This window comes from Gossypium hirsutum, chromosome D11 (genome assembly GCF_007990345.1).
Source record: "Gossypium hirsutum isolate 1008001.06 chromosome D11, Gossypium_hirsutum_v2.1, whole genome shotgun sequence".
NCBI classification, from domain to species: Eukaryota; Viridiplantae; Streptophyta; class Magnoliopsida; order Malvales; family Malvaceae; genus Gossypium; species Gossypium hirsutum.
In genome coordinates, this window is record NC_053447.1 from 23,403,911 (window position 1) to 23,418,644 (window position 14,734).

Genomic DNA, 14,734 nt, shown 5'->3' on the forward strand with positions numbered 1-14,734 from the left:
TCGAAATGAGATAACCATGAGTTGAGAGATGTGAAAACATAGAATAAAATGAAAGTTTATATGGTGATAAGCCCATCCGTGTTTGCTTGGCGTGCATTTGATGTTATGTGCTCAACATATTTGATTAAGTAAATATGGTAAGCAAATATACACAAATAGATGGAATGTGTGTTTATGTGCACTTGCTTGAATAAGTGTAATCAGTATATTTATATGATAGAATCTTATGTCTAATTTTTAAATTAGAAATAATATGGTGTTTTGTTTTATGTCTTTATTATTGAACAATGAATATTATAATAGTATGAAAATTGAATTGGAAGATCAAATTGAGTAAAACGCGGGAATGAGTACTTTTGTTTAGTGATATGTGATGAATTGACAGAAAATATCATGGTTTGACCATTGCAACATGTAAAAATGTGATTATGTGTTTCCGTGTAAGACCATAGCTGGGCTATGGCTTCGGTGTGTGATATGTGGCGATGTGTAAGACCATAGTTATACTATGGCAATGTGAAAACAAAGTACTTAATTCTATAAGACGTTCTCTAATTTGACAAATATCGGTAAGTAAAATGGAAGCCAAGTATTGGAATTTAATTAGATATTAATATTGAGCTCGAGCAAGTAAATCCATTGTGTGAAATTGAGGGTGAAAGAAAATAATGGTAAAAATAGGTAAATCTTGTTACGAAGATTTCAAAAACGTAAAAAATTATTAAAAACGAGGCTAGAACGGACTTACAATCGAACTTGGAAGCTTGAAAAACTCTAGCCATGGTTTCTCCATGCAATTTTCGGCCTAGGGGTTGAAGATGGACAAAAATTGGCTTTTAATTTTGTTTTTAATTCATTTTAATAACTAAATGACCAAAATGCCCTTAATGAAAAACTTTGGAAACATGCCTAACCATGTCCATTTTTGTCCACCAACTTAACCAATGGTCTAATTACCATATAAGGACCTCCAATTTAAAATTTCATAACTATTGGACCATGAATATTATACTAGTATGAAAATTGAATTGGAAGATCAAATTGAGTAGAACGCAGTAATGAGTATTTTCATTTAGTGATATGTGATGAATTGACGGAAAAGACCATGGTTTGACCATGGCAACATGTAAAAATGTGATTATGTGTTTTCGTGTAAGACCATAGCTGGGCTATGGCTTCAGTGTGTGATATGTGGCGATGTGCAAGACCATAGTTATACTATGGCAATGTAAAAAAGAAGTACTCAATTTTGTAAGACGTTCTCTAATTTGACAAATATCGGTAAGTAAAATGGAAGCCTAGTATTGGAATTTAATTAGATATTAATATTGAGCTCGAGTAAGTAAATCCATTGTGTGAAATTGTAGGTGACAGAAAGCATTCGTAAGAAATAGATGTGTTAATTTGCTTGGAATGAACTATGTGGTTATGATGGTATTACATTGATAATCAATGCTAAGTCATATATATATGTATTTATGTGAGTAAGTCAGATGCTTTACGACCTCACCATCACCCTCCTTATCAGTATTGCTTTATGATGAAATTTTTATGAGAATCATGTTGAATAAGCTCATAAATGTGAACTGAAGAGTTCAGTGGTCAAATAATTAGTAAAGTAAACAGAGTTAAGTATAGTGTAACAAATGAACTTGGTAAAAATAGGTAAATCTTGTTATGAAGATTTCAAAAATGCAAAAATCATTAAAAATAGGGCTAGAACGGACTTACAATCGAACTTGGAATCTTGAAAAACCCTAGCCATGGTTTCTCCATGCAATTTTCGGCCTAGGGGTTGAAGATGGACAAAAATTGGCTTTTAATTTTGTTTTTAATTCATTTTAATAACTAAATGACCAAAATGCCCTTAATGAAAAACTTTGAAAACATGTCTAACTATATCCATTTTTGCCCACCAACTTAACCTATGGTCTAATTACCATATAAGGACCTCCAATTTAAAATTTCATAACAATTGGACACCTCTAACATGTAGATCTTAACTTTTATACTTTTTACAATTTAATCATTTTGACTAAATTGAGTGCCCAAACGTTGAAATTTTCAAATGAAATTTTCACGAAATCATTTTGTGAAATAGTACACCATAAAAATATAATAAAAATAAATTTTATTCTCGTCAGATTTGTGGTCCCGAAACCACTGTTATGACTAGGCCTAAAATCGGGCTGTTACAACTCTCTCCCCTTTAGGGATTTTCGTCCTCGAAAATCTTACCAGAAGAAATTACTTCCAACTCTCATGAAACACTTCACTAACTTTCCAAAATCACTAATCAATTTAATCTTGTATGTCTCTTTTCAATAAATATATCTCTAAGGATAAAAGAATATACATATAGAATATCCAAAAAAGATCATCGTGTTCATTTCGATTATAATTGTCACACACAGGCATCTTTACCACTTAATTATCATTTCTCTAACTAATTCTATTATCACGAATCTCACATTATTCCATTCACTAATAAAAATCAATTCAGAAGAATTTCCAGTTAATACATGCATTCTTTAGGTATCATACCTGAATATTTTGTCTCATCAAATTTAACTTCTTCTTTAACAGTGGCATTACATAATATGTATAATCTTTAAAATAATCTGATATTTCTTTTAAAACTGAGTTCATTTGTTACACTATACTCAACTCTGTTTACATTACTAATTATTTGACCACTGAACTCTTCAGTTCACATTTATGAGTTATTCAACATGATTCTCGTAAAAATTTCATCATAAAGCAATACTGATAAAGGGTGATGGTGAGGTCGTAAAGCCTCTGACTTACTCACATAAATACATATATATATATATGACTTAGCATTCATTATCAATGTAATACCATCATAACCACATAGTTCATTCCAAACAAATTAACACATCTATTTATTACGAATGTTTTATGTCACCCACAATTTCACACAATGGATTTACTTATTCGAGCTCAATATTAATATCTAATTAAATTCCAATACTTGGCTTCCATTTTACTTACCGATATTTGTCAAATTAGAAAACATCTTACACAATTGAGTACTTCGTTTTCATATTTCCATAGTATAACTATGGTCTTGCACATCGCCACATATCACACACTGAAGCCATAGCCCAGCTATGGTCTTACATGAAAACACATAATCATATTTTTACATGTTGCCATGATCAAACCATGGTCTTTTTCGTCAATTTATCACATATCACTGAACAAAAGTACTCATTCCTGCGTTCTACTCAATTTGATCTTCCAATTCAATTTTCATACTATTATAATATTCATGGTTCAATAATAAAGATATAAAACAAAACACCATATTATTTCTAATTTAACAATTAGACATAAGATTCTATCATATAAATATACTGATTACACTTATTCAAGCAAGTGTACATAAACACACATTCCATCTATTTGTGTATATTTGCTTACCATATTTACTTAATCAAATATGTTGAGCACATAACATCAAATGCATGCCAAGCAAACACGGATGGGCTTATCACCATATAAACTTTCATTTTATTCTACGTTTTCACATCTCTCAACTCACGGTTATCTCATTTCGTACATTAAAACATACTTATCATGAACTTCTATTCATACCTTTCTAAATTTCATTTATTCAATAACACATTTCAATCGCCTCAATATAAATTTTCAGCATTATTGGAAACAACTCGGTTAGAAGTCATCTCTGTCTTAACAAATCAATTTCATTAGAGCCGAAAAATATTACACTATCACGAGTAATAATATGACATGTATAGCTAAACTCACATACGCTATGTTAGTCCGAGAACCGACTAAACCATAGCTCTGATACCACTAAATGTAACACCCCTTACCCGTATTCGACACCCGAAGAGGGTACGAGGCATTACTAGAACACAAACGCTTGTAAACGTATTTAACCGTGTTATAAAATTTCATCTAAATTAAAACTTTCAAATTTTTTTAACATGCTTTTATAATTCTTCACAATATATCCTCAAAATATTATATTCATAATAAATAGGGCCTACGAGACCCGAGACATACCTATGCAATTCAATGCTTCATTTACATTTCATTCAGTTCACAATTTCTCATGCTCACAATTCAAATCATATCACTAGCAATTTCCATTTAATTCACGTACAATTCAATATTAGTAAGTTCAATACTAATACGTATTTACTATTTAACTCAACTTTTTTTTGTCATGGTCAAACCATTACTATCTCTTTCACATAGTGATCATTATTGTCACTTCATTCGTATCTTTTCTATTCCGGAGGTTTAACCGGGAAATTTCTCACTTTTTTTTCACTGATCAAAGTCGATTTCTCGTCTTTCTTGATTTATAATAACACATTTAACTTACTTAACACTCACATTATTCAATTTAGTCCAAAAATCACATTTTGGCAAAAATGTAGTTTTACAAAATTACAATTTTGGCGTGCATTTGATGTTATGTGCTCAACATATTTAATTAAGTAAATATGGTAAGCAAATATACACAAATAGATGGAATGTGTGTTTATGTACACTTGCTTGAACAAGTGTAATCAGTATATTTATATGATAGAATCTTATGTCTAATTGTTAAATTAGAAATAATATGGTGTTTTATTTTATGTCTTTATTATTGAACCATGAATATTATAATAGTATGAAATTTGAATTGGAAGATCAAATTGAGTAGAACACAGGAATGAGTACTTTCGTTTAGTGATATATGATGAATTGACGGAAAAGACCATGGTTTGACCATGACAACATGTAAAAATGTGATTATGTGTTTCTGTGTAAGACCATAGCTGGGCTATGGCTTCGGTGTGTGATATGTGGCGATGTGTAAGACCACAGTTATACTATGGCAATGTGAAAACGAAGTACTCAATTCTGTAAGACGTTCTCTAATTTGACAAATACCGGTAAGTAAAATGGACGCCAAGTATTGGAATTTAATTAGATATTAATATTGAGCTCAAGTAAGTAAATCCATTGTGTGAAATTGTGGGTGACAGAAAATAATGGTAAAAATAGGTAAATCTTGTTACGAGGATTTCAAAAACGTAAAAAATTATTAAAAACGAGGCTAGAACGGACTTACAATCGAACTTGGAGGCTTGAAAACCCCTAGCCATGGTTTCTTCATGCAATTTTTGGCCTAGGGGTTGAAGATGGACAAAAATTGGCTTTTAATTTTGTTTTTAATTCATTTTAATAACTAAATGACCAAAATGCCCTTAATGAAAAACTTTGGAAACATGCCTAACCATGTCCATTTTTGTCCACCAACTTAACCAATGGTCTAATTACCATATAAGGACCTCCAATTTAAAACTTCATAACAATTGGACACCTCTAACATGTAGATCTCAACTTTTGCACTTTTTACAATTTAGTCCTTTTGACTAAATTGAGTGCTCAAACATCGAAATTTTCGAACGAAATTTTCACGAAATCATTTTGTGAAATCTGAGATCATAAAATTATAATAAAAATAAATTTTATCCTCATCGAATTTGTGGTCCCGAAACCACTGTTTCGACTAGGCCCAAAATCGGGCTGTTACAAATTTAATCACCTTTTATGATAAAAGTTGTCTATTCATTATTAAATAAAATTTCTTTCACATCTCACTTATTTCACACAATTAATTACACTATCTCATTTTCCACATTAAATTTCTATGTATTTCACTTGTATTATTTCCACCACATGTATTTCTCAAGTCCTTTAATTTAATCCTTGTTTCCATAAAATTTCACATTTTCCCATAATTTTACTTATCTAATACTTTGTATATATATATTTGCTATTACATAACCCAACTATTATTCTTTTATTATAATTTCCTACTTCACATAATAAATTATTTCACACTATTTTTTACTTAATTACTACTTAGCTTACAAAGATCACATTTTAATCCTTAAATAACAAGGAAGTTCATGGGTACTTACCTCTTTTCCATCAAAATCTCTTGTTTTGCTCTTCTCTTACCACTTGATTCACTTACTCAACTTCTCTCTTCATCAACATGTCAAAAACACAATATTTTCTCAAGAGAAATCTTTACTTTAACACCATTTTTATGCTTTTCTATCACTACTAAACTTAAAAATAACATAAAACCTTAACATCCATACCTTATTCTCTTGAAACCAAACTTTAACTTGACTTCCTCTCTCCTCCAACTTCTATTTCTTGAATCTAACTTTATATTCTAGCTCCCCATAATCTCCTTATTATTTTTCTCTCTTGGTGGCTATGGAAATTCTTTTGATTTCTAAGTGAAAATGGTGAATTTTTTGTGAAAGGACCAAATTGTAAAGAAAATATTTTTTCTTTCTTTTCTGCTTCTCATGTTGGAAGCATGAAAAGATGAAGAGAATTCTTTATCTTTCTTTCCTTATATAATAAGTAAAAATTAATAAAATATAAATAAATGTCAAATCAAAATATTAATAAACTAATATTTATTTAATTAATCTAAAATATCACCAACATCATCATTACTCTTCAAAATATCTTTCTTGTTAAATGATCATTTTGCCCCTTATGATCCTTCAAAATTCCTCCATTGAATCATCACTCATTTTAGTAAAATTATGATTTAACCCCCTCATACTTTTTCCACTTATTCAATTTGGTTCTAATTCATCCAGATTCCTTAGTTTCTAGATCCTTCCACCCTTAAAATATTTTCACTATTGGTCCTTCAACTTTTCCATATTTACACTTCAACCTCTCAAACTTTGAGTATTTACTCTTGGGCCACAAAAATTTTCTCACTTTTTCAATTTAGTCCTTTCTTAAATTAATACATCATAATATATTTCTTAAACAGATTTTGTTGACATAACTCAAAATTTCTCTTTTTTCCACTTTATTTCATTATTTTACTGTACCAAAGACAATATCTCACTTTCTTACTGTAGTAACTTTCGGGGTGTTTCAATTATTGTTGTTTAAATTTCAAAAATTTTGATTACCATTATTAACATTTTCAAGTTGGAGTTTTTTTGTTGTCATTACACATTAATGCCTTATTTGGTTACTAGTGTAATAATATGAGAAAAAAACTTAGTTATTAGATATGTATTTCTAAGGTAGAACTTGCTCGGAAGGGAATAGAACATGATTCAGTCTGTGGGGTTTGTGGTCAAGATTCTGAAGATGTACTTTATGCTACTAGAGATTGTTCTGTTGCGAGAAATGTTTGGGACCACTTAATTCCAACCGAATGGTGTTTTAGGTTTTATGCAAGAAATCTTCAAGAATGGCTTGTTCTAAATTTGCAAAATCAACATAATTGGCATTTGGGAGGTGCTGACTGGTAATGTCTATTTGGGATCATCGCTTGGCGCTTGTGGAAGAACCGCAATATTTTCATTTTTCAAGGTACTTCATGGACCAATAGTGAAATTATCAAAGTGGCAAATAATTGGGCTAAACAATACTTTTCTTCTAAAGGGAGTAAGGCAAATGACTCACAAGGTAAGTTTCCACTTCTATTTTTAAATAATGACTATGTCCTTTTGAGTACAGATGGATCCGTTTTGGAGAAAGCCGGATTTGCAGCGGTAGGAGGTATAGTACATGATCGAGGTGGAGCTTGGATTCTTGGATTCAATAAATATTTGTGGAATTGTTCTATATTTGAAGTTGAGCTGTGGGGTATTCTAGAAGGTTTATCTCTGCTCGTGGAGTTGGGATATGATAGCGTATTGATCCATTTTGATTGCTTGGAAGCCATTACAACTATTCTAGAAGGATCTTCTGAAGGGTCCAATTCTGTTTTGGTTCGAAGAATTTATCAAATACTGTTGTGGTTTAAATATTGGAACATTAGATAAATTTCTACAGGGGAAAATCAGGAAGCTAACCATTTGAGCAAAATGGCCTAACATAGAGATTATGGGTTATGTCTGTTTTTGACCTCTCCTTTAGAATGGTTGGTCTAGTTATTGTAATATGTTTTTATTTTTACTTTTTTACCAAAAAAGAGAGAGTAAAGAATAGTTAGTACAAATTAAAATTTGAAACTAGAAATATGAGTAAAAACTATTGTGAAAAATAAAAAATCTTCAAAATAAGCAAAAAAAAATTCCTTTTTTTTTTTTGCTAAAAATAAGTCATAGGAATGACTAAGAAATGTTTGAAGCTTTCTTTGTTTCTTAAGTTATGAAGGATGACAAGAAGATGAAATGTTTTCATATTTTATATTATGATTATAACTTACGTAATTATATTTTTATCTTAATTAATCAAAATATAACATTACGTCTACTATTTCTTATTTTTGCATGGTCTATTTGCTATTTTGAACCTTTAATTAATTGCAATTTAAGTCTCCAAGTCATTTCCTAATAAAAATCTATAGCGATTGAACTTTATAATTTAATCCCTTAACCTCAATTAAACACAATTTTGACTAAATTAACTATTCAAATTTTTTTTCGTCTATATATTAACTTTATAAATATCTTTATTCAATATTTACAAATTCGATTTATAAAAACAATACAAAGAACTATATTTTTTGGCCAAGAGATGATTTTCTTTTCTTTTCTTTTCTTAAACGAAGAGAATAGTTTTCCTCGGTAAAGAAAGGCTGACATTGTGATATTGAATCATGGGAAAAAGGAGAAACCCAAGTTTATTGATTCCATCATTAATCCTATTATCATTCTCAAATTGTTAAATTTAAAGCTACAACCACCCTACCAGCCTACTACACATGCGGTCTTCACCATTCGTTTGGGGGAATTCTTTATTAAGCTGCATGAAACAAGCCATGAAATATTTATCTATCTGTCTATATATAAAATACATACTAAAAAGAGTGGAACAGCTGGATCCAAATCCAATAGGGGCTCTCTTTTCAAGGCCGTAGAAGCCATCAATTTTATAAGCAATAGCAGGCAAGGGAAAAGAAGGGTAATGGGTGGGAGGTCAATGCTTGCTTGGAGTTAGATATGGAAATTGGAGCTCTGCAAACCGGTCTAATATAAGCTACAATCCAAAATTTAAATGATTTGGCATTGAACTCTTTTACAAACATTTGCAATCAAAGTGAGAATGCTGGAAATCGCTAACTTCTTTAGTTGTTTTCACTCAAATATGAACATAAATGGTGGTGAATAGGGTAGCCAAAAGTGGGTTACTAAAAGTAATTGTAACTTTCCTTCAAGAGCACTAAGAATCATTTATTGCAATTATTGCCTCTAAGGTCATACTTATCCATTGTCTAGGCTCTAGACCCTATCGCTAAACTTGCATAATATTTCAAATGAATGGTAATGAATTTCTAATTAAATGACAAAGGTTGAAGACTATTTGATGCTCTTTTTCCGATGTGAAATACTCCTTTGACCCCAATAATGTTTGCTTCCTTAAAAACATGTATGACAGCAATTACATAGTACTATATGTGTATACATCTCCAATTAGCTTATACTCGAAAAGAAAATAATTCAAAACTTACTAGGCAATTCCACTTTAGTCGGACCAACTCACGAGAAGCTTTGGGTGTAATGTAATGTAATGTAAGGACCACCAACTTGTATGAAATGATGGCAGCTTTAGATTGCTTGTTGGTTGGCCATGCATGCCCCATGCTCCATCCAATTAGAGCAACCCCCCCCCCCTTCTGAATCCAAACCTGTGTACTGTTTTATCCCCCTTGTTTTTCACACGCATGCCTATTTTTTAATCAATATAATAAACCTAGTTTCTTCTCCCACCCCCATCTTCAATTCTTCCACTTCATCATGATTAGTTTACTAGGCTTTTGATTCTTCCAGGCTGTCCTCTAATTAGTAGTTATAGAGTTAGCTTGATTACTATGAACCTTCGAAATTTGAATCCAAATGTGGGTAATCAACTTATCATTTAATTCCTCATTAATGAATCTTTGCAATTGGACGTTGGTAGCTTGAGACTTTACTAAAGCTAAGCTAGCTTCAGGTCAAACCAGACCAACCTTTGAGGTTCAACTTTTACAATAAATCATCCCTCGCTTCATATTTTCAAGCTTCCCAACCAACTTTTTGTTATAATTAATGGTATCCCATTTCTTTTTATTTTTTTAAATAAAATTTTACTTTGAATTTGATGTAGTTTAATCAGACTTGGATGGTGGGAAGGTCTGAGATTCATTAAATCAAAAGGTACCACAAAAGCAATTACAAGCTTTAAAATGGTTACAACTTACAACTGGGCGCATACATATACTACCACTATTCTCCATTCCAACCATTCCTTAGGTTTACAGCTCGTTGAGTTAGAATGATAAGCCGAAAATATTCAAAAGAAAAAAGAAATTATTTAAAAGTGTTCAGGAACTCAAATCAAATGAATAATTTAAATTAATATGTATCATTAGTTTATCTTTATTGTTTCTTATCTCTAAGGGTAATTTTGAATATTGAATATTGCTTATAAAAAAATTAATTGAAGAAAAAAGAACTAATATAAAATACAGAGTGTATCAAATAAATTCAAGGTAACACCACATTTCATTCCCTTTGAACTTTGAAGATACTTGATTTCACCATCAATCCATTGAATGCATATATTGTTTTCAATCATAAACATACCTCTTTGCTCTCCTTAATTACAATTCCTTTTCTTTGTTGGAACCAACCTTAGAGTTTTCACAAGCTATTTACACGTATGACGAGTGAAACATAAATAGTGAGGCTTGGGCACTTGTGTTGTGGGAGTTGTGACATCTTTCCAATCCAAAACCAACCAATGCGACCCCAGCTAGCAGTGATGATGAGATCCTACAGTTAAAAAAATTTGGAGAACGATGTGTCATTTTCAGCACCATCCTCATGAATCTGAAAAATCAAACTTTTGGGACCATATCTTTCATTTTCATTTAACAAAACATGACAAAAGAATTTGCCCAATGCCACAAACTCCGAAACAACACTCGCCAAATCATACGTCATGTTTGAGTAGGGAGAATCTCAGATGTACCCAGAAAAACAAGCACCATATTAATACACTCGTAATAAATTTATAAATGAAACTGGCTGAAAATTGGGTGTTAGCATAGGGGTTATATAATGATGGGTGGTAGAGTTATAAATATGCAAGCCCACAGCTGTAAAGAGTGGTCGTCCCTAAAACACTCAATTCCATCATCGTCAGAGGACGGTACGATACAAGGGTGGACTTAATGGTGAACCGCGTGGAGTTTGTTTTGGTTTAGTGAAAGCACACAGCATTTGGCTTAATTAACCATTTGTCGTCAATCTTCACCATGCTTTCTTCCTGTTTCCGCGTATCAATGCCCTTTCCCACCTTAATATTCACAACTAATGGGGCGGTCCCTATTAGACCTGTGGATTTGAATAGGAGTAATTCTCAGATAAATTTTGGACATTATTTTGAAATTAAATCATTCCAACTTTCTGTTTATTCAATTATTTAGATTGAATTATATTGTTAAATTTATCAATATAATTATATTTATTATGCATGTAAACTTTTTAAATCGATCCAATACTTTTATAATATCAATCTAAATATTGAATTTTTTATTTTAAATTTACATTAAATGAATAAAGTATATAACTATTTTTGTTTTTCCACCTCAATGAAATACATTTTTAAGATGAATGAGATTCATTTAACTTTTTTATTCTATTTTTAATCAAATTGCATTACATTTTGTCTTTCTTTAAGAATTAACGTACGCAACAATTCTAGGTTGCTAACGAACATTTATAATTAAATAAAAGCAAAAGATGTATAGTATGATTGAATCTTGTGTAAAATTCGTTTTTGACCCAAATAGGGGTAAAATTGTAACACGACCCTCACTTGGGCAAACGGGCAACGTAATGAAACACTAGAGCTCTCGTCTTTTTAAGCTAATCACATCCACAATGAGGATCCATTCTACCAATGATTTCACTAACAAGTCCCTCCCATTTTTACATATTTACATTTATACCACCCTCATCTCTATTCAGGGATAGAACTCAACACAGCCTTGAACTTCCCTCTCCCTACTCTCCCTCTCTTCTCCCCGCCGTTCCCACCACCAGCACCGGCGGCGGGTGAAACCTTCCGGCGAGGAGACCCTTCAGAAAACGCGAAAGGGGTAACCGCCTTACTCCCGCGCCTGCATTTTTCAGAGGCGGTGGTTTTCATCAAAGCGGAGCTGGCTTTGACGGCCAATGCAGCCATTTCCTCAGCTTGTAAAGGATGGTTGAGCCAACTCAAGGGCAAAGCGAAGTAAAGTTGACCGGGTTGAAGCTCCTCGTCTTCCTCGATGGCGGATACGAAGTCATCGAAGTCCATCTCATCGGCGTTGCAGATGAAACACATGGGATTCTTCTGCAAAACGTAAGAAGCCTTGACGGGGTAAGGAAACTCTTGTAACCGCCCATCATGGAGAATCAGCTTGGCAGTTGCTACGTGAGTCGAATCGCAAGAACTACAAATACCCATTTTCTATTTTCAGATTTGTGGATTTCAACGTCGAAGCTGTCGATTATTTTTGGAATAGAAAGCTTTTTTGAAAATGTTGGTGTTGGAGAGCTGGGGGAAGTTTATAATATATATATAGAGGAAGGATGAAAGGAGAGATGTCTCGGATTTTGGACCAGGTAGCCACGTAGGATTTTGTCGTGACGTAGTAATAAACATATTTATGGGAACAGGAACAGTAGGCAGGGTTGCCAGGCTGTAAGTTAGTGGTGACAGGTTGTATAAGGAGTGAGGATGTGGGTCTGAACACATCAACCCTGGTTTCGAGATGATATTACGTTGACAGGGACTGCTGAGCTTTTTACAGTTCCATGGGATGATTTCACTGCTAAGTGCAAACATAATGCATTTAATAAAAACGGTAACCATACCAATCAAGGAGTTTAACATGTCTTTGCTTTATGTTATCATATTTCACTGTTTACCATTGGTTTTAAATAATGCTTTTTAAGTTAGCAAGGTTACTGTATAGGTTTTCAAGTTTTGAAATTGAGAAAAAGTGTTTCTCAAGTTCAGTTTCTTTTACCTTTCGCTTTTTCTTTTGAATTAAATTATTCATTTATCATCTTCTTTTTCTTTTTTGAAATTTATTTAAAATACTATATTTATATGCAGGTTAAATTTTATAAAAAGAACGTGTATATTTATTTTTATATTATACTTCTATTAATTTTATTTATAGAATCTAAAAATTCTACTAATAGTCTCAAAAAAAATTTAACTGTAATGTGGGTGAGTTGGCAACTCAAACATTCAAGGAAAATACTTAAAAGTAATGGGTATTAATATGTTGTTTACATTTCTTTTATTCACACATTGAGTATATTATACTTAAAATTTCTAGTTGAATTGATATCACAAGTCAATCAAACGCCAACTGAATTATGAAATAATAATACTTTTTCACTAAATTATATTATTAAAACACCATAACTAATGACACCTAAGTTTTTAATAAATATACTTTTACATGATTCTGTATGCACATTTACAATTATTATAAAAATAATATAATAAGAAAGAGGAAGGGGTATGTTATATGGGGAAAAAAAGGGGCGAGATAAAATAGGACATTCATTCTATAAAAGGTCACTAAAAATAAGAGGAAGGTAAATAGATGGAAAAGGAAGGGTATAATGGAGAAGTAGAGAGAAACGTGGCAATTGAAAATCAACCCAAGGAAGCTAGGGGTGCAACTGTGCAGGGCAAAGCAAAAGACACGTGGAACAGAAGGGCCTTGGGAATAGTAAACTCGCAGCATTCCGACAAGACATGGCGTAAGCTCATCTGGTTTTGCTGCTGCTCCCTCCCTGTTTCCTGCTGCCCCGCCCTTTTTCTAATATTTATTATTTCCCCATACAGCCCATGTATTATTATCTTAAATTCTAAATCTACATAACGCAACATGAAAGCATGGACAATGTCAGGACTTTCTTCTACTCGTATATTTTATATATTAGGTCTTGTAGGGTTTGCATGTGCATGAGTGATGGAGTGAGAATACAATTTTTGAGCCTCCCTTCCTTCCATGTTTCGTGAGTTGATTAATGCCACTAGGTAAAAATCTATGGTTTTATGACTTAAATGTTAGTTCTAGCTAGTGGCGATTGAAACAAACAACTTGGTCATTCTTTGAACTGAATTAGACAAGGGTATACTATTAATTGGTTTTGCTTTTTTGTTCCCATAGAATACAATGCATGATTTTAGTTGTTATCATTTATCAATCTACTTCCGTACGTGCATGGTTTTCAATTATTAAAAAGCAAGGAATTATTGGTAATAATCGAGGAATGAGCAACGTTTCCCACTACGATTAATCCTTTGCATGAAGCTTCAGAGGATTGGGGTACCTATTTCTCCCCCATTCCATCCACCCTAGCTATAGCTACTTGAAAAAGAAAAACCCAATTTTTTAATCACAAAAAAATGGCCTCACATGAATGCTGTTCATTTCTTTAATCTCCCTTTGTTTCTCTTATTTCATTGGATGCCCTCCATATTCCCTCTTTTGACTTTCATCACTTTTGAAACCCAATCTTCACCCCCCTTTTTTTTTATTGCGTTTTAATTTTGTTGTTAGTTTCGGTATTGTTATGAATTTTATCAATTTTAGTTATATAATTTCAATCCTCAAGTTTGATTTTTTAAATCAAATTTTATTATTAATCCTATATTATAGGTAAGTTGTAAATTTAGTCATTATTTTCTA

General features: G+C 32.0%; 1 protein-coding gene across 1 annotated transcript; it reads right to left on the reverse strand.

Annotated features, from left to right (window-relative positions):
* Positions 1-11,784: 11,784 nt before the first annotated feature.
* On the reverse strand, positions 11,785-12,925 carry LOC107913115 (uncharacterized). The gene has a single exon (XM_016841576.2). It carries the CDS (start codon positions 12,481-12,483, stop codon positions 11,995-11,997), a length of 489 nt encoding a protein of 162 aa, XP_016697065.1. The 5' UTR covers positions 12,484-12,925; the 3' UTR covers positions 11,785-11,994.
* Between the last annotated feature and the right edge of the window lie 1,809 nt (positions 12,926-14,734).

Bases quoted from the DNA above. Each gene is read 5' to 3' on its own strand.
- LOC107913115 (XM_016841576.2), bottom strand. From the start codon at position 12,483: ATGGGTATTTGTAGTTCTTGCGATTCGACTCACGTAGCAACTGCCAAG.